The sequence below is a fragment of the Tarenaya hassleriana genome, unplaced genomic scaffold, assembly GCF_000463585.1.
Source record: "Tarenaya hassleriana unplaced genomic scaffold, ASM46358v1 Cleome41, whole genome shotgun sequence".
Taxonomy (NCBI): domain Eukaryota; kingdom Viridiplantae; phylum Streptophyta; class Magnoliopsida; order Brassicales; family Cleomaceae; genus Tarenaya; species Tarenaya hassleriana.
Genome location: NW_010966933.1, coordinates 49318 through 70810, shown reverse-complemented (window position 1 = coordinate 70810; position 21493 = coordinate 49318). Strand labels below are relative to the sequence as shown.

General features: G+C 43.4%; 6 protein-coding genes and 1 pseudogene across 10 annotated transcripts; 4 read left to right on the top strand and 3 right to left on the bottom strand.

Moving 5' to 3' along the window:
* Nucleotides 1–120: 120 nt before the first annotated feature.
* LOC104824701 (riboflavin synthase) lies at nt 121–1802 on the bottom strand. 2 transcript variants are annotated; one of them, XM_010556819.1, is made up of 2 exons: nt 883–1802; nt 121–403 (listed from the first exon to the last, which is right to left on the bottom strand). In XM_010556819.1, the coding sequence occupies exon 1, from the start codon at nt 1698–1700 to the stop codon at nt 885–887; it is 816 nt and encodes a 271-aa protein (XP_010555121.1). In that variant the 5' UTR covers nt 1701–1802; the 3' UTR covers nt 121–403; nt 883–884. The 2 variants fall into 2 exon arrangements, with proteins under 2 accessions (XP_010555121.1, XP_010555120.1); XM_010556818.1 differs by lacking the exon at nt 121–403 and adding an exon at nt 584–730.
* A 905-nt stretch (nt 1803–2707) lies between these two features.
* LOC104824702 lies at nt 2708–4102 on the top strand (annotated as a pseudogene).
* A 1284-nt stretch (nt 4103–5386) lies between these two features.
* LOC104824700 lies at nt 5387–6271 on the top strand. The gene has a single exon (XM_010556817.2). The coding sequence runs from the start codon at nt 5460–5462 to the stop codon at nt 6057–6059; it is 600 nt and encodes a 199-aa protein (XP_010555119.1). The 5' UTR covers nt 5387–5459; the 3' UTR covers nt 6060–6271.
* Nucleotides 6272–6431: 160 nt separating this feature from the next.
* LOC104824699 (probable L-type lectin-domain containing receptor kinase VII.2) lies at nt 6432–9075 on the top strand. 2 transcript variants are annotated; one of them, XM_010556816.2, is made up of 3 exons: nt 6432–7115; nt 7233–8514; nt 8774–9075. In XM_010556816.2, exons 1-3 carry the CDS (start codon nt 6551–6553, stop codon nt 8847–8849), a joined length of 1923 nt encoding a protein of 640 aa, XP_010555118.1. In that variant the 5' UTR covers nt 6432–6550; the 3' UTR covers nt 8850–9075. The 2 variants fall into 2 exon arrangements, with proteins under 2 accessions (XP_010555118.1, XP_010555117.1); XM_010556815.2 differs by having other exon boundaries at nt 6433–8514.
* Nucleotides 9076–9293: 218 nt separating this feature from the next.
* LOC104824696 (transmembrane E3 ubiquitin-protein ligase 1-like) lies at nt 9294–14223 on the top strand. Of its 2 annotated transcripts, none has more exons than XM_010556810.2 (14): nt 9294–9927; nt 10577–10649; nt 10829–10956; nt 11056–11174; nt 11265–11325; nt 11455–11521; nt 11604–11681; nt 11780–11937; nt 12041–12100; nt 12207–12300; nt 12384–12551; nt 12957–13285; nt 13523–13642; nt 13923–14223. In XM_010556810.2, exons 1-14 carry the CDS (start codon nt 9553–9555, stop codon nt 14022–14024), a joined length of 1932 nt encoding a protein of 643 aa, XP_010555112.1. In that variant the 5' UTR covers nt 9294–9552; the 3' UTR covers nt 14025–14223. The 2 variants fall into 2 exon arrangements, with proteins under 2 accessions (XP_010555112.1, XP_010555111.1); XM_010556809.2 differs by having other exon boundaries at nt 9295–9927; nt 13523–13648.
* Nucleotides 14198–15667, bottom strand: LOC104824697 (pollen-specific leucine-rich repeat extensin-like protein 3). The gene is given in 4 exon segments (XM_010556811.1): nt 14198–14599; nt 14601–15044; nt 15046–15460; nt 15595–15667. Coding segments are annotated over 3 exon segments (1143 nt in total). The 5' UTR covers nt 15459–15460; nt 15595–15667; the 3' UTR covers nt 14198–14313.
* A 58-nt stretch (nt 15668–15725) lies between these two features.
* On the bottom strand, nt 15726–18271 carry LOC104824698 (ADP,ATP carrier protein 3, mitochondrial). Of its 2 annotated transcripts, XM_010556814.2 has the most exons (4): nt 18168–18271; nt 17209–17690; nt 16397–16768; nt 15726–16289 (listed from the first exon to the last, which is right to left on the bottom strand). In XM_010556814.2, exons 2-4 carry the CDS (start codon nt 17662–17664, stop codon nt 15993–15995), a joined length of 1125 nt encoding a protein of 374 aa, XP_010555116.1. In that variant the 5' UTR covers nt 17665–17690; nt 18168–18271; the 3' UTR covers nt 15726–15992. The 2 variants fall into 2 exon arrangements, with proteins under 2 accessions (XP_010555116.1, XP_010555114.1); XM_010556812.2 differs by lacking the exon at nt 18168–18271 and having other exon boundaries at nt 17209–18137.
* Between the last annotated feature and the right edge of the window lie 3222 nt (nt 18272–21493).

Genomic DNA, 21493 nt, shown 5'->3' with positions numbered 1-21493 from the left:
GGGCAGATCACCTGTTTTGTTCGGCAGATGATAACGGGGCCGGAGGGTTGAGTCCATAAGAAGGCCATGATGTACTCGTTCAAGCGACACAAGAAGACGAGAGGAGTGGAGAGTATGAAACAAATCTTTTATTTTCAGGTTTAGTTGTGTTGTTTACAAATGTGGTTACTTTGTTTAAGTGTCTGCAAGCATGTGGTCAAAATACAATACTTAACAGTTGTAGCAGCCAAAACCCAAACCCCCCTCTTATAAGGGGAGACTCATGAATGAACTGGACATCACGTCTTTGGTTGATCATTGAGTAGCAGGCTGACGATCCTCGAACTTGGTCGGATTTGCGGTTCTCCTCAGTAGCAGCAGGTTTTCCGTTGGAATCCATCACCGGGTTCTAACAGGCTATTATCTATCCAAAACCAAATTCAAAGCCACCATCATCAGCCTCACCTCCTTCGCCATTTGATGTTATCTCCTTGGCAAATAGCTTTGTTTTCCCATTGTAATGATGTATTTGGATCTATTCTATGACGACATTGTTCCTATCACTCACATTGTGTATACTCATATGCCGAACAAAAAAGATATATGAGCAGTCTCTATTGGAATTTTGATGCTGAGATTGACGCTATGCATTTTCCTGGGACCGATACAGATGGATGAAGAAGTCATTAGAGAAAGAACAAAGACCATCACCAAGAAGATGGTTCCCCGACAAATTCAGCAGCAACAATGCCTAAAACACAGTTTCCAGCAGCAAATCCAAATTAGACCCACAAAGCATCAGGCTGATGGGTAAAAATGGAGAAATGGCAATGCCTAAATGACAGTTTCCAGCAAAGCTCTGAATCCGATTGATGGATACAAATGGTGGAGAAATGGCAATACCTCTAGAATCCAACAGAACCACCGACGGTGAGAAGCCTCTCAACATATTTCCCCATGATATCAACCTCCAAATTCACCTTCTGCCCAACTCTCTTCCTCGGAATCACTACCTTCTGCTGCGTATACGCCACCAGCATGAAATTGAAGCAGCCCTCCTCATCAAACACATCCACCACCGTCAAGCTCGTCCCGTCCACCGCCACAAACCCCTTCGGTACTATGTACTTGAGTATCCCTTTCTCCGCTTTCACCTTCACCCACAACGAGTCCCCCTCCACCTCCATCGACACGATCTCTCCCGTCCCGTCAACGTGACCCTGCACCACATGCCCCCCCATCCGGCTCACCGGCTGTAGCGCCCGCTCCAGATTCACCGGCGATCCTGCGTCCAGCTCCTCCAGCGACGTTTTCCGCAGCGTCTCCGGTGATAACCCCACCGTGAACTCCTCCTCATCGAATTCCGTCACCGTCAGGCAGGTCCCGTTGACGGAGATGCTGTCCCCCAGCTTCACGTCCTCCAGCACCGTTTTCGCCCGGATTTTCAAGTCGATTCCGCCGTGATCGGCGACTCCCAGCTGCTTGACTTCGCCCATCTCCTCGACGATTCCGGTAAACACGGATCGGATGCCGAGCTTATGCCTCCGGCGGGATCTGGATGTTCCATAGACCTTGGCTTTGGTGAAGAGAGAAAACTGAGATGGATTAGAGAAGGAACCGATTTCGAGGCTCGCGGCACTGGATCTGAAGGAACCGAAGATTGGGGGTTTTGGAGGACAGGCGTTGTTGAGGATAAGATTGACAAAGCACGTGGCTGCCATTTGATTTCCAGTCTCTCAGCCTGAGCAACTTGTCGGACGAAGAAACCCACGACGACGGCGGGATTGCAGTAAAAATACAGCTCCCAAACAAAAGGGACAAAATTGAAATAAACCAAATGTTAAGGGGCGAATGTCCAAATTGGAATAAACGAAGAGTTTGGGCTGTATTTTCCAAAGCTTCACAGTTCAGAGACAGGTAAAGAGAAAACAAGGAACTTTGCTTGAATTCCAAGTCTACAGGTCCCGATTAACTTTACTCTTCTCTTTAAATCTGTTATCCAATCGAATCGTCACCGGATCAATGGCGTCTAGATCGTCGGGTCCGGGTCCGATGATATCCTCTGTTCGTACGAAGATTTCGGGAACTGGGAATCGTCTAATGGTCCTCACTCACTCGGATCCTGCAATCGGGGCAACCAATCCTAGTAAGAAGGTAAATGAGTCGTCATCCTCCGATTGTTTTTTAGTGCGGAAATTACACAATCGGTATGCCGATTTGGGAATTTAGGGTTCTGACCGATTTTACAATTTAGGAATATGTTCAACTGAAAGTTTTGTATTTTAGGGTTCCGATTCAGATGAACGCGCGCTTGTTTGTTATGACCCAATGATTGGAAAAGCGTACTGGATGAATATATGTTGGGCAATGGGCGCTAAAGCAATTTTGTTGGAAAAAGATTGTCATCGATCGATGAGCTTATTCAGCTAGTTTCATAGTCATCTGCTTCTGCTTCACCATGCATTGCAGAAGATAGTTTACATTTGCTCGATCGATGAGAAATATGATCCCTTGTTTTTGAGCTCTGCACTGTGATAACTCTGACTATTGACTTAACTGTTGACCGAAGATCAAAACATTCACCTCACCTTGATGTCGTGTGTAGTTGGTTTTAACATCTTAAATCGGACAAACTACATTTCGGTGATTCTGATGGACCGTTGCAGTCAATTTGCCTCTTGTTTCCATTCGATGTTTAAAGGTGGTCCCCGCTTAATGCCTGCAGGATTTTCACAAGACCCGAATGGCTACATCGTCGGTCTTCTCTTCTAGCTCTTAGAGTCCCACAACTCTCTGAGCCAAGACATTACTGCCGCAGTCGAAAGAACTGTGAAGAAGTATTCAGATAACATGATGCTTTTTCTTGGGGGAATCAGCTCTCGCCTGTCACAACTGGAACTGTACTGCTAGTCTGCTACAATCTTGATAAGACAATTGGAGAAATGGGATCAGATTTGACCCATGAACATGAGGAGGCGGATGTCAAGCTTAGATCTCTCAACAAACATCTTCAAGAGGTGACCTGTGCAATTTTTTTTTTAAAATTTGAAAGAACCTGATTAACAATGAACATGAAGCACATAAATTATCTGATGTAGGTGCATAGGTCGGTCCAGATTCTAAGAGACAAACAAGAGCTAGTTGAGACTCAGAAAGAGCTAGCTAAGCTTCATTTTGTGCAGAAAGAGTCATCAACTTCGTCTCACCTGCAACATGGTGAGGAGAGGACATAAACTCTTTTGGCAGACTCTAAAAATTGCGAGAGTGCATCAGACACTCATAACCAGCAGCTTGCCCTTGCTCTGCATCATCAAGTAACCCCACACCCTCCAGCAGAGATGCAGCCACAACAACAATATTACGTGCCTCCTGCCACACAGCTGTCAGACCCGCTTGTCCTAGCCCCCAATCATGTGCCATTGTCACAATCGCTCTCTGGACAGGGTCAGTTTGTGAATCCACAGCCTGCACATTCTCAATCCAGCTCAGCTCAACTGGCTCAGACATTCTCTCAGTACCAGCAAATTTGGCAGCAGCTGCAGCAGACTCATCCACAGCCACAGTTAAGGCCGCCATCCAGTGGATCCTACCCAACATATTCTCCACCTGCAGCACAAAGCAACCAACCTCCGGTAGAAATGCTGTCGATGCAATCATGGTACTCAGGAAGTACAATGCACCCTCTCCGCAGGTAAAGACTTCCTACAGTCGCCAGCCTCATGGTGATGGGTATATGCTCTCGGGTCCACGCCCACCGAGTGGATATGGCGTGCACCATTTCCCTCCCACATGATACACTCCATCAGGCGGTCCCAACCGACAGCTAATGCGGCTCATGGGGACTTGATAGAGAAGTTGGTGAGTATGGGTTTCAAAGGAGAGCATGCGATGGGCGTGATTCAGAGGATGGAAGAGAGTGGCCTATCCATCGACTTCAACGCGGTGCTACTGCAAGAAGTATTTTTTTTTAAATGCTGATGCGGAGCTTGAGGAATAAAAACTTGTATGTCTCTAACGTGGTATGTGTTGACGGTACTCGAGGCCCTTGTTTTATTGTTGGATCTTGAAGTCCAACAGCCCCTCTTGTCTTGTGGGCCTTTTGGGAGAGTTTTTCTTTTCACCATGCCCCCTCCCTTCATCTTCTCTCTTGTTTGATCTTTTTAAAACAGGAGTAATCGTATAAAAAATATCCGAATTTATACAAAATTTTTAAATAAATACAAGAACTTTAAAATTATCATATAAATATCTGAAATTTTCATAACTTCCACGTAAATATCCAAATTTTTAAATTTTTTTCAAATCAAATACGCATGATGCATCTGTTAACGTTGTTAAACGTAACTGCTGACTCAGCAAAAAAAAACTCACAAAAAACTGCTAACTCAGAAAAACAAAAATTAAATATCCAAATATCCATCTACATATATTTAAATTAATATATACATATAAATCCATATATATATAATATATATATTAAAAATAAAATTATTTATAATTAATAAAACACATATACATATAACTACAATATATATATATATCATTACTAATACATATATATTAAAATAAAAATAATTATAATCAAATTTATATACATATATAATATACATATTAAAATAAAAATAATTATAACTAACATATATAAATATAATATATATTAAAAATAATATTTATATGTATATATTAGTTATATATACAATATATACATATACAACTAATATATATTTATATATATGTGTGAATTTATATGTATATATTAATTTAAATATATGTAGATGAATATTTGAATATTTAATAATATTTTTTTTGTTGAGTCAGCCGTTTTCTGCTGAGTCAACAGTTTTTTTTGCTGAGTCAGCAGTTTTTTGTTCAGTCATCATTTGCGTTTAACGACATTAACAGAGACGTGTTTGATTTGGAAATAATTTAAAAGTCTGGGTATTTAAGTGGGAGTTATGAAAAGTTCAGGTATGTATATGACAATTTTATAGTTCGGGTATTTATTTGAGATTTTTTTAAAAGTTTGAATATTTTTATGCGATTACCTTTTAAAATATCATTGTTTTCTTGTATGAAAACCTTTTAAAATATCATTATTTCATAAAAGAAGACGAATGATATCTTGATTCTGAGACAGTAATACCTATCTGATTGTTAACTAGTTCTTGTTCAGTGGTAATTAAGGTTATGCACACAGTACAAAAGTATTTAGTAAAATATACGAGGAAAAGCGGGAAAATGGAATGCGTAATATGAAAAAAAATGAACATGGTAAGAGCGCGCTTCCAATTTTATTCGTCTCTCTGCGCGCCAAAAGCATTTTTTTTTTTGTGTGTGTTTGGGTTGAAGCAGCGCGGCAGATCCTCCCGCCAAAATCTCTTCCATAAAAACCCTAAATCCCTTATTCCCTCCTCCCACCGTTCTCCATCTCTCCTTCTCTCTCTCTCTCTCTCTCTCTCTCTCTCCTGTGAAATTGAGCGATGGTGGCTCCTCTTAAGAAGGTCTCCGGCATAAAGCCCGCAGATTTCTACGGCAATGGCCTCCCGCGCCCGCGCTTCTTCGATAATCCCCAGTTCAATTCGGAGCGGATCGATCCCCCATTGCCGGTTCTCGACCCGCTTCTGACGTGGGCCAATGACGCACACTGGTCAATGGGCGGTCTCAGCTTCACCCGTCTCCGTCTCCAGGGCCGAATAGAGGGCAAAGTCAGCAAACTCCGTGCCCAGCTCGAGAAATCAAGCCCCATCCAAGTCGAAGCCGGAAGATCCCTGAAGATGAAGAGATCTGGATCCGAGTCTCCCCCGGCGGCCCCGGTGACTGTGAAGCGGAGAAGACTCTTGGATCTCAACAATGATGACGAAGAGATAGAATCGGAAGATGAAGGTATATCTAGAATTAGGAGGAAGTTGTCGGATGATTTTGATAGAGTGGCTGGAGAGGGTAATGCCAACGTGATTGCCGCGGCTACTAAATCGCATGAATCGAAGGCAGCTGGGAAGAAATTGAAGAAGGGGAAAAAGAAGAGAGAGAATGATACAACGAGGACTTCCCCAAGGTTGGCAAAGCTTAGGTCCATGTAGGGTAGAGAGTGTATCTATCTCTGTGGATCTTTGTAGGGTAAAGAATCGGTTTAAGGGGGTTCGATGGGTTTTTTTTCTATTTCTTGGAATTCTGAGTGTAGTGTATGTAGTTTGCCCATTTGCTCCTCCGATTCAAAAAGGAAGTAGGCCTCAAGTGGATCTTCAACAAAAGACAGATTGATTACTGGCTGTTAAATTTAGCCGATTTAACATTGATGGATTAATCGCTCACAAAGAACAAAGAAAAAGGTGGCTTTTCTTATGCAAATCAAAGGATGAATGATAAATTTGTAACCTTTTAGTGTAAAGTAATCTACTTTGAAACGTAATCCCGTTAATTTTTCCAGAATCAACGAGATATTTCTTGCAGGCGAAATGATTGAACGCATCCTAACTTTGACCATCTGAACCATTCCTCTGAAAATATCTTACGCCGACCCATGCAATGAAATCACTCTCCTCGACTCCTCTGTTCTTTGGGTTTCTCTGCCATGTCTCCCAGAGCTTCTATTTTCCTCGTTTTGGCGACGGCCCACTTCCTGTTTCAATCGAGTTGGTGCATAGAGTTCGTGTACAACTCCAATTTCTCCTCCACCAACTTATTTCTTGTCGGCTCTGCCACCGTCGATTCTCCGCCGTCGATCCTCACCCTCACCAACGACACAATTTTCTCCATCGGCCGTGGCCTCTACCCTTCCAAGATCTCTGCCGCCGCCGTGCCTCTCCCCTTCGCCACTTCCTTCATCTTCTCCATGGCTCCGTACAAAAACATCCTTCCCGGCCACGGCTTCGCCTTCGTCTTCCTCCCCTCCGCTGGAATTGCGGCCGCAGACCCGGCTCAGCATCTGGGTATCTTCAATTTCACCAACAACGGCGACCCCAGAAACAGAATCTTCGGTGTCGAATTCGATGTCTTCGCCAACCAGGAATTCGACGACATCGACGCGAATCACGTGGGTCTCGATGTTAACTCGCTTTCTTCTGTTTCATCGGCGACTGCAGGGTTCTGGGGAGGAAAATCCGGCGAGAAATTCACGGAACTGAAGCTCAATAGCGGTGAGAATTACCAGGTGTGGATAGAATTCAATGGTTCAGCCATCAACGTCACGATGGCTAAAGCCGGCTCGAAGAAACCCACAAGACCATTGATAAGCACTTTCTTGAATCTCACAGGGGTTTTGTTGGATAACATGTTCGTGGGCTTCACCGGAGCCACCGGGCAACTCGTACAGAGCCATAGGATCTTAGCTTGGAGCTTTAGCAACTCAGACTTCTCCATTGGTGATGCTTTAACGACTACAAATCTGCCGTCCTTTGTTTTGTCCAAGAACTCGGTGATTCGTTCTAAAGGATTCATCGCCGGGGTTAGTATTAGTAGTCTTGTCTTCATTGGTGTTATAGGACTCGCGCTGTATGCCATCCTAGTGAAGCGGCAGCGGAAGTGGCGAGAGGAAGACGTGGAAGATTGGGAAACGGAATATTGGCCACATAGGGTTCATTATAGGGACGTATTTGCGGCAACAAAAGGCTTCTCGGAGGAGAATTTGATCGGATTTGGAGGAAACACAAAGGTTTATAGAGGAGTATTGGATGGAAGAAACGTAGCGGTGAAGAGAATAACGATAAGCCCGCGTGAGAGTGTCTCGGGGACAAGAGAGTTCTTGGCCGAGGTTTCAAGCTTGGGAAGGCTAAGGCACAAAAACTTGGTGGGGCTGAAAGGTTGGTGCAGGAAAGGTGGAGAGAGTTTGATGTTAGTTTACGAGTACATGGAGAAAGGAAGCGTTGATAAGAGGATATTTGGGTGTGAAGAGAGTTTGATGTTAAGTTGGGAGGAGAGAATGAGTGTGATCAGAGACGTAGCATCGGGGATATTCTATTTGCATGAAGGTTGGGAGGCTAAGGTGTTGCACCGGGACATCAAGGCGAGCAATGTGTTGCTTGACAAGGATATGAGTGCTAGAGTGGGGGACTTTGGGCTTGCCAAGATGAACAACACCAGGCAGGAACTGCTCAGTACAACCCGCATAGTTGGGACGGCAGGGTACATGGCCCCAGAGCTTGTTAGGACCGGACGAGCTTCGACTCAGACTGATGTCTATAGTTTCGGGGTGTTTGTGTTGGAGATTGTGTGTGGTAGAAGACCGATAGAGGAAGGGAAGCCCGGTCTAGTGGAGTATGTGTGGGAACTGATGGGGAACGACAGAGTGGCCGACGCTCGTGACGAGAGATTGAAGGCCAAAAGAGGATATGCGAAGGACGAAGTGGAGAGGATTCTTCGCATAGGGATGCTGTGTGCGCACCCAGATCCCCGGGTTAGGCCGACAATGAGGCAAGTTGTGCAGATAATGGGAGATGGCGATGGAGAGGGGATCGATAGGGAAGGAACGGAAGTGAGTTTGTTGGAGAGGGTAAGGAGCTCCCAGATGTTGGGAAGGGGCGAGGGGACACATCCGACATTCCAGGATGTTTGACGCTCTTGACGAGAGATTGAAGGCCAAAAGAGGATATGCGAAGGACGAAGTGGAGAGGATTCTTCGCATAGGGATGCTGTGTGCGCACCCAGATCCCCGGGTTAGGCCGACAATGAGGCAAGTTGTGCAGATAATGGGAGATGGCGATGGAGAGGGGATCGATAGGGAAGGAACGGAAGTGAGTTTGTTGGAGAGGGTAAGGAGCTCCCAGATGTTGGGAAGGGGCGAGGGGACACATCCGACATTCCAGGATGTTTGGAACTCTGTGTCTGGTTCCATATCGCTTTGGAGTTCAGATTCATTACTTGAGGGAAGATAAGTGGGTTTATAAAGCGGCTGATTGTTCGTTTGTTTGTTTTGTATTATACGTTAGTTGTATGAGCTCTTGTCTCTCATACGGTGCTTTCTAAGAAGATGAAATATGAAGAACTAAATGGATTCATTGTCAGACATCGTACAATGTGTGGTAATCTGATTCCATTTTGCGATTGATCATGAATGTGTGTACAAAATTAATCGGAATTTTGGCAATGGTAATTAATACTCATACTTGCCCGATTCTTCCCCTCCTACATCATTTCTTGGGTGTTTAGAACTTATATATATATATTCTTTGGGATTCGAATATTTTTTTTATTGAGGATGAAAAATCAACACAATATATGTAACTGTTTCTCCGTCCAGGTTGAAGAAAATAAAAACACTTGAAAAAAATAAATAGGTGGTTTCATAATAACCTGGAATAGATTTATTTTGTTCAGAAATCCTTATTTGTGCTTCAAGGAAATTTAAGGCGCAAGTAAATTATGTAGACTGCAAGTCTTCATCAGTAAAGCTGGAAAATTAAACCAACCCTTTGCAGTGTTGTTCGTCGCGTTCTGACCCAAGGGAAAAAAGAGAGACAGACGTTGGAATAAGTTTCAACAGCGAGGGATGGACGTCGATTGAGAAGCTCCAACGACCAGATGACTCGATCAGTTTTAAGCTACGAAGAACCCAATTCGTAGAATTTGATAATTCTCATGTACAGGCACATCTGCAATGATATAATTGTCGTCTGGTATATGTCCAATCTTCAAGTGGCTACAAACAATTTCCTTAATTTTGTTGGGCTCTCGCCTTCTCTTCAGCTAACCCTTTCACTCCGTTTGACTTCATTTGAAGCAATCTCCTGTAATGTCCTAACGGGTCGTTTTCTTCGGGATCCTGGGTTTGTTATGCGAATCGATTCTGACCCCGTAAGAAAAATGGGTACCTGGTCTTGTGATCAGAGAAAGCTGGAAATTTTGGGGGTCGGGGGATTAGGGTTTGTGAGGGGGGTTATTGTCGGTTTATCAATTTGGTTTGCTGTTTTACAGCCGGCATCCGGGCTGAGACCGATAAGGGAGAGTGCCGAGGTTTGTTTTGTATTTGGTTGCTTTAAGTTGCCTTCATTGTTGGTCAATTTGATGCCACCAGGTTTCGAATTCCGCGGAGCTTTCTATTAACTTGCCGAGCAACCTGTTCATTGACTTGTTCCTGCTAATTAATTATTGAAAGATTCTTTCATATTACGGCTGTGCTGTGGTGACTTAGCTAAGTTTGAGTTATCCATGCTTTCAAGATAATGTTAACGATATTGGAAAAAAAAAGATATCACAGTATTGACTGTTTCATCTTTACGATCGTGAAAATCCGGGATTAGATGAGTTTGCGTGTGTTAGAATGAGAAAATGTTTCTTCTTTGTGATTGAACGTACCGCAGATGTCAAGTTTTGCTAAAATTGAGTTCATTGGTTAATCTCTTAGCTTGGTTCAGCTGATAAATCTTCCGAGATGTGTCTATCGACTTGCCTAGAGTTACAGGGTGGTGAAACCTTAATGTGACCTTGTGTGGTGACGACCGATCAGATCAGTTGTAGCGGAATTTTAGACGGGATTGCGCAGTTTTTAGTCTGTATTTCTTGAGAGTTTCTGCAGAGTGTGGGGGCGGAGAATAGCACTGTTGAGTAGCTTAGAAATGCTCGAGTAACCGTTTCACGTGTGTTGCTGTTTGGGATATCGCAGTGGCTTTTTGGTAGAGAAGAAGAGAGTGAAGTGGGACCGTTTCCTGCATGGAATATAACGGGAACATATAGAGGTTTGTGGCATGTACGTTGTTGATATTTCTATTTTGTAGCTCTTTCTTTGTGTTTACGATCTTTTTCTGTCAGCCCGTATAGCGATAATTTGAACCCCTTTTAACATATACCGATAATCAGTGTGCATATACACCTCTGTGTTGTAGACTAGTTAATAAGTAGAAAGTTGGCATTACAGGGACTTGGAATTTTCTAGATTCTGCAAATAGCTCTTCAAGATTTCCAGACTTCAGAAAAGCAAATGGCAACTCTGTCATTGAGTTAGTCACAACTCCAACCAAGATAACTGCTGTGCATTATGTGCAGGTAATATTTCAGCTTCTAAAAATATGCATCACTGTGTCGGGCTTGATCTTGTAGCTTATAATATGACATACTTCTATCTATTGGTGTTAACGGGAACAGGGCAGAGTTGTTTTCCGTGATGTTTTTGGCAATGAACGCAACTTGGGTGGTGGTACCCAAATAAAAGTGGAAGGTGTATATATATGGCCCTTTAGGCAACTTCGTCTCGTGGCTAACAGGTACTAGTGGACAGTGATTTATTCACTGGTTTGATACTTTCAACATCCACGGTCAAGTTTTGAAGGTCTGTACCTTACATGACATTATAGTGGAAAGGGGACTGATTTGGGGCAAGAAGACGATCATCTCCTCTGGAACACCTATCATTTGGTAATGTTCAGCACTCGCCTAATGAATGCTAGGGGCATTCTTCTGCAGATCACTGTTATTGTTTATTATACTGTAAAAGTAGTTTTGAGAACTGAATGGGTGTCTGTCTATCTTTCTATGCTTGCGCAGCTTGGAATTTTCTCCTCACAAGTATTTCAAGAATCTCCAAGAGACAGAATAATGAGAAAGAAAATTTGTGAGTAGTATCCAAATTAGTTTTTGTGTACCGTCGTTTGTTTATGTTCGAATCTGACCTCAATGCTTTTTTGGGGATATAGCTTCGATTTTTGAGATGGAGAAGCATTGTAACATCGAAATAGCAGCCCAGATATCACATGTCGCTTCTAATGAAAATGGTGTGGTCTCTAACCATGTGGAATCTTTGCTGACCAAGCCTTGTGCTGATTACTTAAAATTTTCAAATGGTTTGAAAATTTTTACATATTTTAAATAGATGGAGAACAAGATAGTTATCATATTGAAGGTTTGATGGAAAGTCCTGCGGTAGATGACGACGGAGATTGTTTCTCACCCTTGCTGCTAAATGCAACTTCAGTAAACATTGAAGTCTACTATAACAAAGCTGTGAATTATACGTTGATGGTCACTTTCGTATCCTTTGTCCAAATGCTGCTTACTAATTTTTACCAGAAAACATAACACTGGGGGTATGTGTGTGTTTTCAGTGGGATCCTTAAGTCAGTTTTGCGCTCAGATCTCTTTTCTTCAGGTTCTTCTATTAATCCGACAAATGGAATACAGTAACACGCAATCTGTAAGATCTTGCTTTACCTTAAATGGAGCGTCTTCTATTATTATATTGTCTCATTGGAATGATATCAACAGTTTTGGAAACTCTTATTGTTGATAAAAAAAAAAAGGGTGCTGCCAAGATATCAATTGTAATGATTGGGCAACAGTCGATCATGGATTCTTATCTCTGTCTTTTACATCTGACAGCCGGGGTATTAGTTGGTAAGTATGAATATGAAACTTTGCTGCGCTTCTCAGTTATTGCACTTCTCGTTCTTTCTGAAACCAACTGCTTTCTCATGCAGAATCACTGTTTAACGCATTTGCAACAGCCGCATTCTTCAAATTCGTAGTCTTTTCGTTTTTTGAGATGAGATATCTTCTGGCCATATGGAAAGCTAGTCGGCCTTCAAACAGCGGAGATGGCTGGGAAACAATGAGACGTGAGCTACCATTTCTGTATAGTCGTTTCTGTAAGTATCAATTTCTTCGGTGTTTTATCTTATTTTACTGTCGAAAGGAAACACAAAGCTTTTGTTCTTGTGAAAGTAAAAATGAAAAGACGGTTTGGGCAATGAGATACCACATGGACCAAATCCGGGATTAGCTGAGTACTTATAAGACTATGGAGACCCTCTAGGTTTTGTGGTGAGTGTTATCCGTGAGCCTCAAAAGGGACGACCATGGCCCTGTCTAAAAGGGATGGTAGACCAAATATAGGATTGGCTGAGTCCTTGGCATACTACCCCAATAAGATCCCTGAATGCTTTTTCTTTCTTTGCCCAGATTCTAAGTTAGTTTACATAATCATATTACGGTAGCACGCTTAAAATCCTTTTCAGACGCTAATGATTGCAGTTTCTGCATTTTCCTTACAGATGGGATTCTTCTTGGAGGCATTCTGATAATGTACGGGTTACACAACTACATGAGGTCAATTCTCCTCGTCATGTACTCCTTCTGGATGCCGCAGATAATTGCAAATGTCATCCGCGATTCGAGGAAGCCTCTCCACCCATACTACATCTTGGGCATGACGGTTACACGGCTAGCAGTACCTTTATATGTTTTTGGATGCCCAAGCAACTTCATGCGTGTAGAGCCCAGCAAGGTCTGGTGTGTATGCTTATGCGTGTTCATTGGGTTTCAAGCTTCTCTTCTTCTTCTTCAGCATTATTTTGGATCGCGTTGTTTCATTCCTCATCAGGTGCGCTTTCTCTAGTTCCTCTGTACATGAAAGTGTACTTTCCTGAGACGTACATAAACAATCACATACACATAAGTGTGCTCGGATATAAAGGAGAACGCCGGTCTTTGTATCAAACTATTTCGATCTGGGTATTTTAGTTTTTGTAAACAAAAGAAACCTCTGACTGCGAAATTGCAAATACATGGAAAATCCGAAAGTTCCGTCTTATGGTAATCCTCTTTTGGCCACCTGCAGATGTTACCTGAGAAATACATCTACTACAGAAGATTATTTGATCATGATGTAAACCGTACCACCGACTGCGTCATCTGCATGACAGCCATTGATCTCATGCAGCATTCCGGCGACTGCATGGTAATGGTATGGTGGTCTCATCACTCTATTTTGTTAAACCTATTGACAAGTAAAAGCTATGATACCCAACAGTTGGTGGTGCTGCATGTAATTTCTGGATCAAAATGGTCTATATACAAAGACTAGTCCCGGGTCTAGGATGGATGTAGTCGGACCGAAGTCCCGGGGAACCATCCTGGTTATCTAAAAAAAAAGTAAAAACTATGATTTTTTATTTTGGTGGTGAATGGATTAAGAGGTAATTAGTGAGGGCAAAAGCTTCGTTTGTTCTGTGGAACAGGTGACACCGTGTGAACATTTCTTCCACTCGGGATGTTTACAGAGATGGATGGACATAAAAATGGATTGCCCGACATGTCGGCGGCAGCTTCCCCCTTGTTAGATGCTGTTCTCCAATTTGGTGGCTCCTAGGGAGATTTTTTATGGTTTCTAGTCTGGCTAATGTGGTTTGTAAATGAGGAAATTGGTGTAAGAAAACCCCACGCTCTTGTTTTCTTTTTCCTTTAAAAAATCTAAGATGACCCTTTCTTCAGTGTACATGGGTTACATTGCGGGTTAACAACGAAATATATTGTATTCTATACCAACTGTATAATGTTACAATCTTAGAGCATGTTCATTCAAACCACAATCAAATTTTACGTATATACACGTCTCAGCATAGAGTCCAATCAAGGGAATGCTGGACCAGGAGCAATGGCTGGGGCCACAGCCGGGGCAGAGGCAGTCGCGGTGGAGCATTCATGGTCGTAGCAGTCTATGGGATGCTCGAGTACGGCTTCGCATGCCTTTTGGCTCCGTTGGTGGGGTTTATCAGGCAGACAGTTCTGGCTGTCGTCAAAAGCGATTCCTCGGGAAGTCAGGTTTCCACAGATCCCTTCTTCTTCGCAGAAGTAGTTGTAGGAAACGGTGAGGTTGGACAGACTTGGGAGAACGCAGATACCCAGAGGGACGGCGCAGCTCGAGATGGGAGAGACCGGCCAGGCTGTAAGGAACAGGACCCACAAAGCCGTTGTCACTGACGTCTAAGACACGTAGCTTGTAGAGATACCCGACTTCAGGGGGGAGACAACCGGACAGGCTGGTGTTGATCAAGAGGAGCTCTTCCAAGGTATCAGCGAACCGGGCAATGGTGGGAGGGAGACAGCCGCCGAAGTTATTGTTGGCGAACACAACTACGGAAGCAGATGAGGATCCAGAGAAATCACGGGGGATGACGCTGGTGAAGCGGTTGTTGTTGACAAAAATGGCATCGAGGGGTTTGGTGAAGAGGGTTGGAGGGATGGGACCTTCAAACTCGTTGAAACGGAGGTCGAGGTACTTGAGGGAATGGAGAGAGAGGACAACGTCAGGGAAAGGGCATATTTGGCACAAGGGAATAACCAGTGCCCTGCTGGGAAAGAGGGAGGATGCCGCAGAAGCGGTTGCTATTGAGATGGAGAAGAGCAAGATCCGTGAGAAGGCCAAGGGCTTCTGGAAGGAAGCCGGCCATGTCGGCATGGTTGAGGTCTATCCCAGCCACCACTTGGGTTTTGGGTTCAGATGGGGAAGTTGCACAGAATATACCTTTGTAGCTGCACACCGACGCCCCTACCCAGTTGCCTGTGAAGTTTTTTGGGTCCGAGTAAATCACCTTCTTCCACTCTTGGAGCGCCACATACGCACGCTGCAGGTACGGGTTTGGGTTTGGGTTTGGTATAGGGATAGGGGATGGAGAATGGCTTCTGTGGTGGTGCGGCCTATGTTTAGCAGCTACAAAAGAGACATGGACAAGGATCCATATGAGGACACCGTGGGAAGATTGGGAGAGAGCCATTGCTGGAAAGGCGGTGCAGAGCCACTGTTAATGGTCAGGGGCTTTATATAGAGGCCCTTGGCAAGTTAGTCTCTCGGGTAAAGATTGAAGATGATGAAGTTAACAAGGTTGCCATAAGACAAAGAAAAAGACGTACCTCCTTACTTGTAGCTTTCCGCAGTGGTTTGAAGTGGGATATGAGAGAGACAGCTTCAAGATCCAGAGTCGTCCCTACAACAGTGATTTGCTTACAACCCAAGAAAATAATCAGAATAATAGTCAACGACCGAAATCAAAACTCCACGTGAGAGAGAAAAGACATTTGGGTTTTGATTATTCCAATACTCTTGAAAGAAACTAAAACAAACGGCAGCACCACACTACACGACGAGTTCACTCAAATTTCTGAAACACCCGACTTCTTACTAAATCTATAGACACCAGAAAGCACTGACAGATTATCCCTTCAAGCTTTGACAAACACCACACCCCTTTAGGGTTCTTATTTATTTTTTCTTCATCATCATACCAGCGAGACAGCTGTTCCATACCATATTAGCCGCCACCAGATCCGTATTTCTTGCCGAAGATAATGAGCTGAAGCTTGTCGTAGCCAGCGAGCACTCCAGCACCAGCAACAGCACGAAGGATGTTGGCACCGGCACCCTTGAAGAGGGACTTGGTCCCTTCATTCTTGATGATCTCAGAGAACGCATGGAGCGAGCTCTTGTACTTCACAGCCTCTCCAGATGTCATCATCATTCTTCTACGGACTGTGTCAATCGGGTACGATGCCAGTCCAGCACCTATTGTAATACCCCATCCAAGTAAGAAACTAGCAAGGAAGCTATCCTGTGAAGACAAATAACCAAAAGAGTTAGTATGGATTTTCTTCAAAGTAAATAGCTACACAGGAAATTAACATTGGATCATGTGCTAGAGAGAAAGATCTTCGGTACCTGGAGATCACCAATGAGAACAACGGGCTTCAGGGAATCATACAATCCAAAGTAGAGTCCACGGTACACGACAATCCCTACACATGAGATGTTAAAACCACGGTACAGCCCAGCAATGCCATCAGAGGCGAGAGTCTTCTTGTACACATCGATCATGCCGTTAAACTGCCTCTGACCACCCTTCTTGGCTGCCTTGGCATCGTTGGCCAAACGGGTACGAGCATAATCCAAAGAGTACACAAAAAGGAGAGATGATGCCCCAGCAGCGCCACCAGACGCCAAGTTCCCAGCGAACCACTTCCAATATCCATCTCTGTCTTTCTTGAAGTTGAACAACCTCTTGAAGTAGTCTTTGAATGCAAAGTTCAAAGCCTGCAAAAGACTTCTTCCTTTAGGTTTCTCGCCACTCAAATGTATCCAAAAGGTTAAAGCCCTGATTCATGATTTATGATGCTTAGAACCAACAAAACCATGCCTTTTTAGTATTCGAATAAACTTCCAGCGTTTCCCCAACCATGTTAAAGTGATGTATCAATGTTCAGTACATGAAAAGAGAAATTCACCCAATGAAACAAAATACCATGCAAAAACTCTCCATTTTCAGTAATCACGGAATTGGAAAACTTATGTTTACCAAGAGTATTTGGATTGGCAGATGTCTTAAAGAGTGTTTGACATTGTTTACTGAGAGAAAACAACTTCTGTTTCCTTTGAACTTAGGGTTTTTCCAATATGATCACAAGGTCACAAGGGTTTGCCCGAAAATAATTGGATCCAATATCTAGCGTGATGATGATGAAGAGGCAGCTAACCTGGGTGGGGAAGTATCTGATAACATTTGCAGTGTTGCCTCTCCAAAGAGCCAAGACACCTTCTTCCTTGATTGTTCTGCCAAAACAATCACCAATTCCCTTGTATGGTTCAGACAGACGCCCGGCCTTGATCATTTCGTCCTGGTTCTGGATCAACAACTTCACACGCTCTATTGGAGCAGCTGCTGTCTTAGAGACAGCAGCAGAGACTCCACCCATTAGGAAATCAACCAAGAAAGCAGAACCGCCTTTCTCCGCAGGAGCTTGAACAAATACCGGCGAGGAAATATTTGGCACAAGGGAATAACCAGTGCCCTGCTGGCATGTTGGCTGCAATAGACTCTGCAAACCTCCATTGACATAAGCACCTGTGTGCACACTCGAAGAAAGTCTAGAGATCAGTAAGGATTGTCCATGAAGCTTCTGAAATACTGGTGGATGCCTTGATCCATCCATCGTTTTGGAAACTAAAGAAAGGTGACCTGCAAACCAATAAAGTGAAGCAATAAATGAAAGATAACACATCAAAATTTTCGCTTCTTACCTGGAAAAGGAAACATTAAATCATTTCCCCTACACTAACAGCAACACGAATTGTTCACAACACTCATATCACCAACCGAACAATTTACAGGATTTGATTTTGCTCGAAAAATCGACTAAAAAGATAGAGAGAAAAAAACTGTCCATGCTCGGCAATACAGAACCCAATAGCAACATCCAGTCACAATTTCACTGGATCAACGACAATGCATCCAAACCGAACCTAAAAGAGCCATAATTCCAGAAGATAGAATCCTATTCAAACTCGAAACTGAACCATCCCTCGGACTAAGAAAACACGAATAACACAGACAAGACCGAGTTACAAAGGAACAGACAAAGATAGCAGCAGCACAAAGAACACGGAGAAACAAAAAGAAAGAAGAGGAAAGCACCGGGAGAGAAGAGAGCTGTACCTGAGCAAGTGGGAGGGAGAGCAGTGGCAAAGCGATGATTAGGGTTCTACAAGGGTTGGGGAGGAAAGAAAAAGACGGAGTTATCCAGCCGGGAATAGAGAAACTACGAGAATACCACTGATGGCCCGTCCTCCCAAGGTTCCGCCCCATTAGATATATATATATATATATATATATATAATTATTTTATATTGACTTGAGAAATTTGTTTGAGTAAGGTCTCGTTGCTTTGATTGTGAATAGATCTTTCCACATTTCCACGTTCGAATGTGATCGGCCAAGGTGTTAGCACCTGCATCTGCATGCATTCCATTGTTTTTTGATTACATACCTTTCAGTGTCCACTCGAGAAATCTGGACCTCGGTCTAATTGTAGGCTTTTTTTTTTTGTAACGGCGAAAACTCAACCACAGTTTCTTTAGACGTGATGATAAATTTTCGGACTTCTCGTAATAGTCTGGTCCACTTGAGAAATCTGGACCTCGAGTATAATTGTAGATTTTTTTTTATAATGACAAAAACTCAACGATAACCCTTTAGATGCGAAGATAAATCATCAGACTCCTCGTAATAGCCTGACGTGAAGGGTAAACTACCCAAAAGGTGACATGAAATCGAACTCATAACCTCTTAGAAAATTATGGAGTGACGGAAGCATCGAACGCCATAAGACTCGCCTTGTCGCCAAGGGTTTCACACAAACATAGGGCGAAGATTATACGGAGACCTTTGCACCCGTGGCTAAATTATCTACTGTTCGTGTTCTCTTTTTCCTTGCTACTAATCTTAATTGGTGTCTTTGGCAGACGGATGTAAAAAATGTTTTTCTTCAGGGGGAACTCGATGAAGAGCTCTACATGAAACCTCCTCTGGGTTATCATCTTGCACATGGTACCATGTGTAAGCTCAAGAAGTCTATATATGGTTTGAAACAATCTCCCCGTGCTTGGTACCAAAAGCTTCATGATGCTTCTTGCATTTGGCTTCTCTCAACTGATCACTCTCTTTTCTTCCGTACGTGTGATGGTGGTATTGTTGTCTTACTTATTTATGTGGATGATATTATTTTGACTGGTGATTCTATTCAAGATATCGCTCTACTAAAGTTTACTTGCAGCACACGTTTGATATTAAAGACCTCGGAGAGCTGAAATACTTTCTTGGAACCGAAGTCTCTCGTTCCGACAATGGTCTATTCCTCTCTCAACAGAAATACACACTGGACCTGCTACAAGACATGGGAAAGATAGGGGCCAAGCCAGCAAGAACACCTCTAGAAACTAACTACAAGGATGCATCAGATTCATCCCCCTTGGACACCGAACGTTTCCGGCGAGTGGTAGGTAAGCTGATTTATCTTATCTTTACGAGACCTGACTTAAGTTTTGCGGTGCATCAGGTGAGTCAATGGATGCACGCACCTACCGTTCACCACTGGCATATGGTGGAGCGTATTCTACGCTATCTGAAAGGCTCGCCAGGCAAAGGGATTTGGATGCACAAAAACAACCACACCGAAATTGTTGGCTACTGTGATGCAGATTGGGCTAGAGACAAAGGTGATTGCAAGTCTACCACAGGCTACTGCACCTTCGTTGGAGGGAATCTTGTCACTTGGCGAAGCAAAATACAAACGGTGGTGGCACGGTCGAGTGCCGAGGCGGAGTATCGTGCCATGGCTAACACGACATCTGAGATCATTTGGCTCAAGACACTCTTAGGCGAACTCGGACGTGACTCAACATCTCCAATCACTACAAAAAAAATGGTCATTTCCAACGGGTAAATCCGTTGGAAATGGCCAAATTTCCGTTGGAAATTAACGTTTCCAACGGATTTCCAACGGATTTATCCGTTGGAATTTCGTCGTTAGAAATCGGTGTCCGTTGGAAAACCGTTGGAATTTTCAACGGAATTGCAACGAATTTTTCCGTTGGAAATTTCCAACGGATTTCCAACCGGCATCCGTTGGAATTTTCCAACGGATTTCTAACCGCAATTTCGGTTGGAAAATTCCAACGGAATTTCCAACCGCAATCCGTTGGAATTTTCCAACGGAATTTCCAACCGATATCCGTGTTGGGTTTCACTACGGGTTCCTAGCATGCGATCATATCGATCTAGGGTTTGGTTTACTAGGTTTCATGCAGCGGAAGGATAATCTAAGCCTAGTCAAACGTCACACGCAACCAAACCTGCAAAACCCGAACAGATCGTGTATATCACCGTGGGAATCGAATACTTACCTCTTTCTTGAAGAAACGGAAGTAGGAGTCGATCCGGGGCCTGTTTAATCACCTAGGACTGAAGTTACAGTCCCTCTACACGTATCCACACCGACGGGAAGGATTCCAAACGCTTTTGGAACTGATCTGCTAGGATCTGTGAAGTGAATAGAGTTTCCAAGACTTGGGATCGAATCCCGGGAACTAGAACTTCAAAAGAAACGATTTTCTTATGTTCTAGATCTGTCTTAGGGTTCTGTAAGTCGAGTTATCTCTTAGGACGGCGTCCAACACCCTCTTTATAAGTTAGAAACCCTAATCCTTGTAAAAAGAGACTTTTTCCGAGTATTGACTCGGTCCGAGTCAGAACTCTGACTCGGTCGAGTCAGAACGAATCAGCCCAAGCCCATCAACAAGTTTTGACTCGGTCGAGTCAAAACTCTGACTCTGTCCGAGTCAAAACTCTGGGAGACACTTTCAGGCCACGAAATCTAGGGTTTCACCCTAATTCGATGCGCCATCAAGCCGTCTACTTCCTGAAACTCATCCATGCATCAAATAATATTCATAATATCATAAACATGCATAGATCAGGCCTATCATGCAATTCTAACCATTAAAATCATGTAGGCAAGCAACAAGCACGGCGATATACAGAGAACCAGGCTCTGATACCACTGTTGGGATTTAGGCTACAGATTCCTAGCATGCGATCATATCGATCTAGGGTTTGGTTTACTAGGTTTCATGCAGCGGAAGAATAATCTAAACCTAGTCAAACGTCACACGCAACCAAACCTGCAAAACCCGAACAGATCGTGTATATCACCGTAGGAATCGAATACTTACCTCTTTCCTGAAGATCTGAAAGTAGCGATCGATCCAGGGCCTGTTTTAATCACCAAGAGCTGAAAGTACAACTCCTCTACACGTATCCACACCGACGCGAAGGATTCAAAACGCTTTTGGAACTGATCTGCTAGGATCTATGAAGTGAATAGGGTTTTCAAGACTTGGGATCGAATCCCTAGAACTAGAACCTCAAAAGAAACGATTTTCTTGTGTTCTAGATCTGTCTTAGGGTTCTGAAAGTTGAGTTCT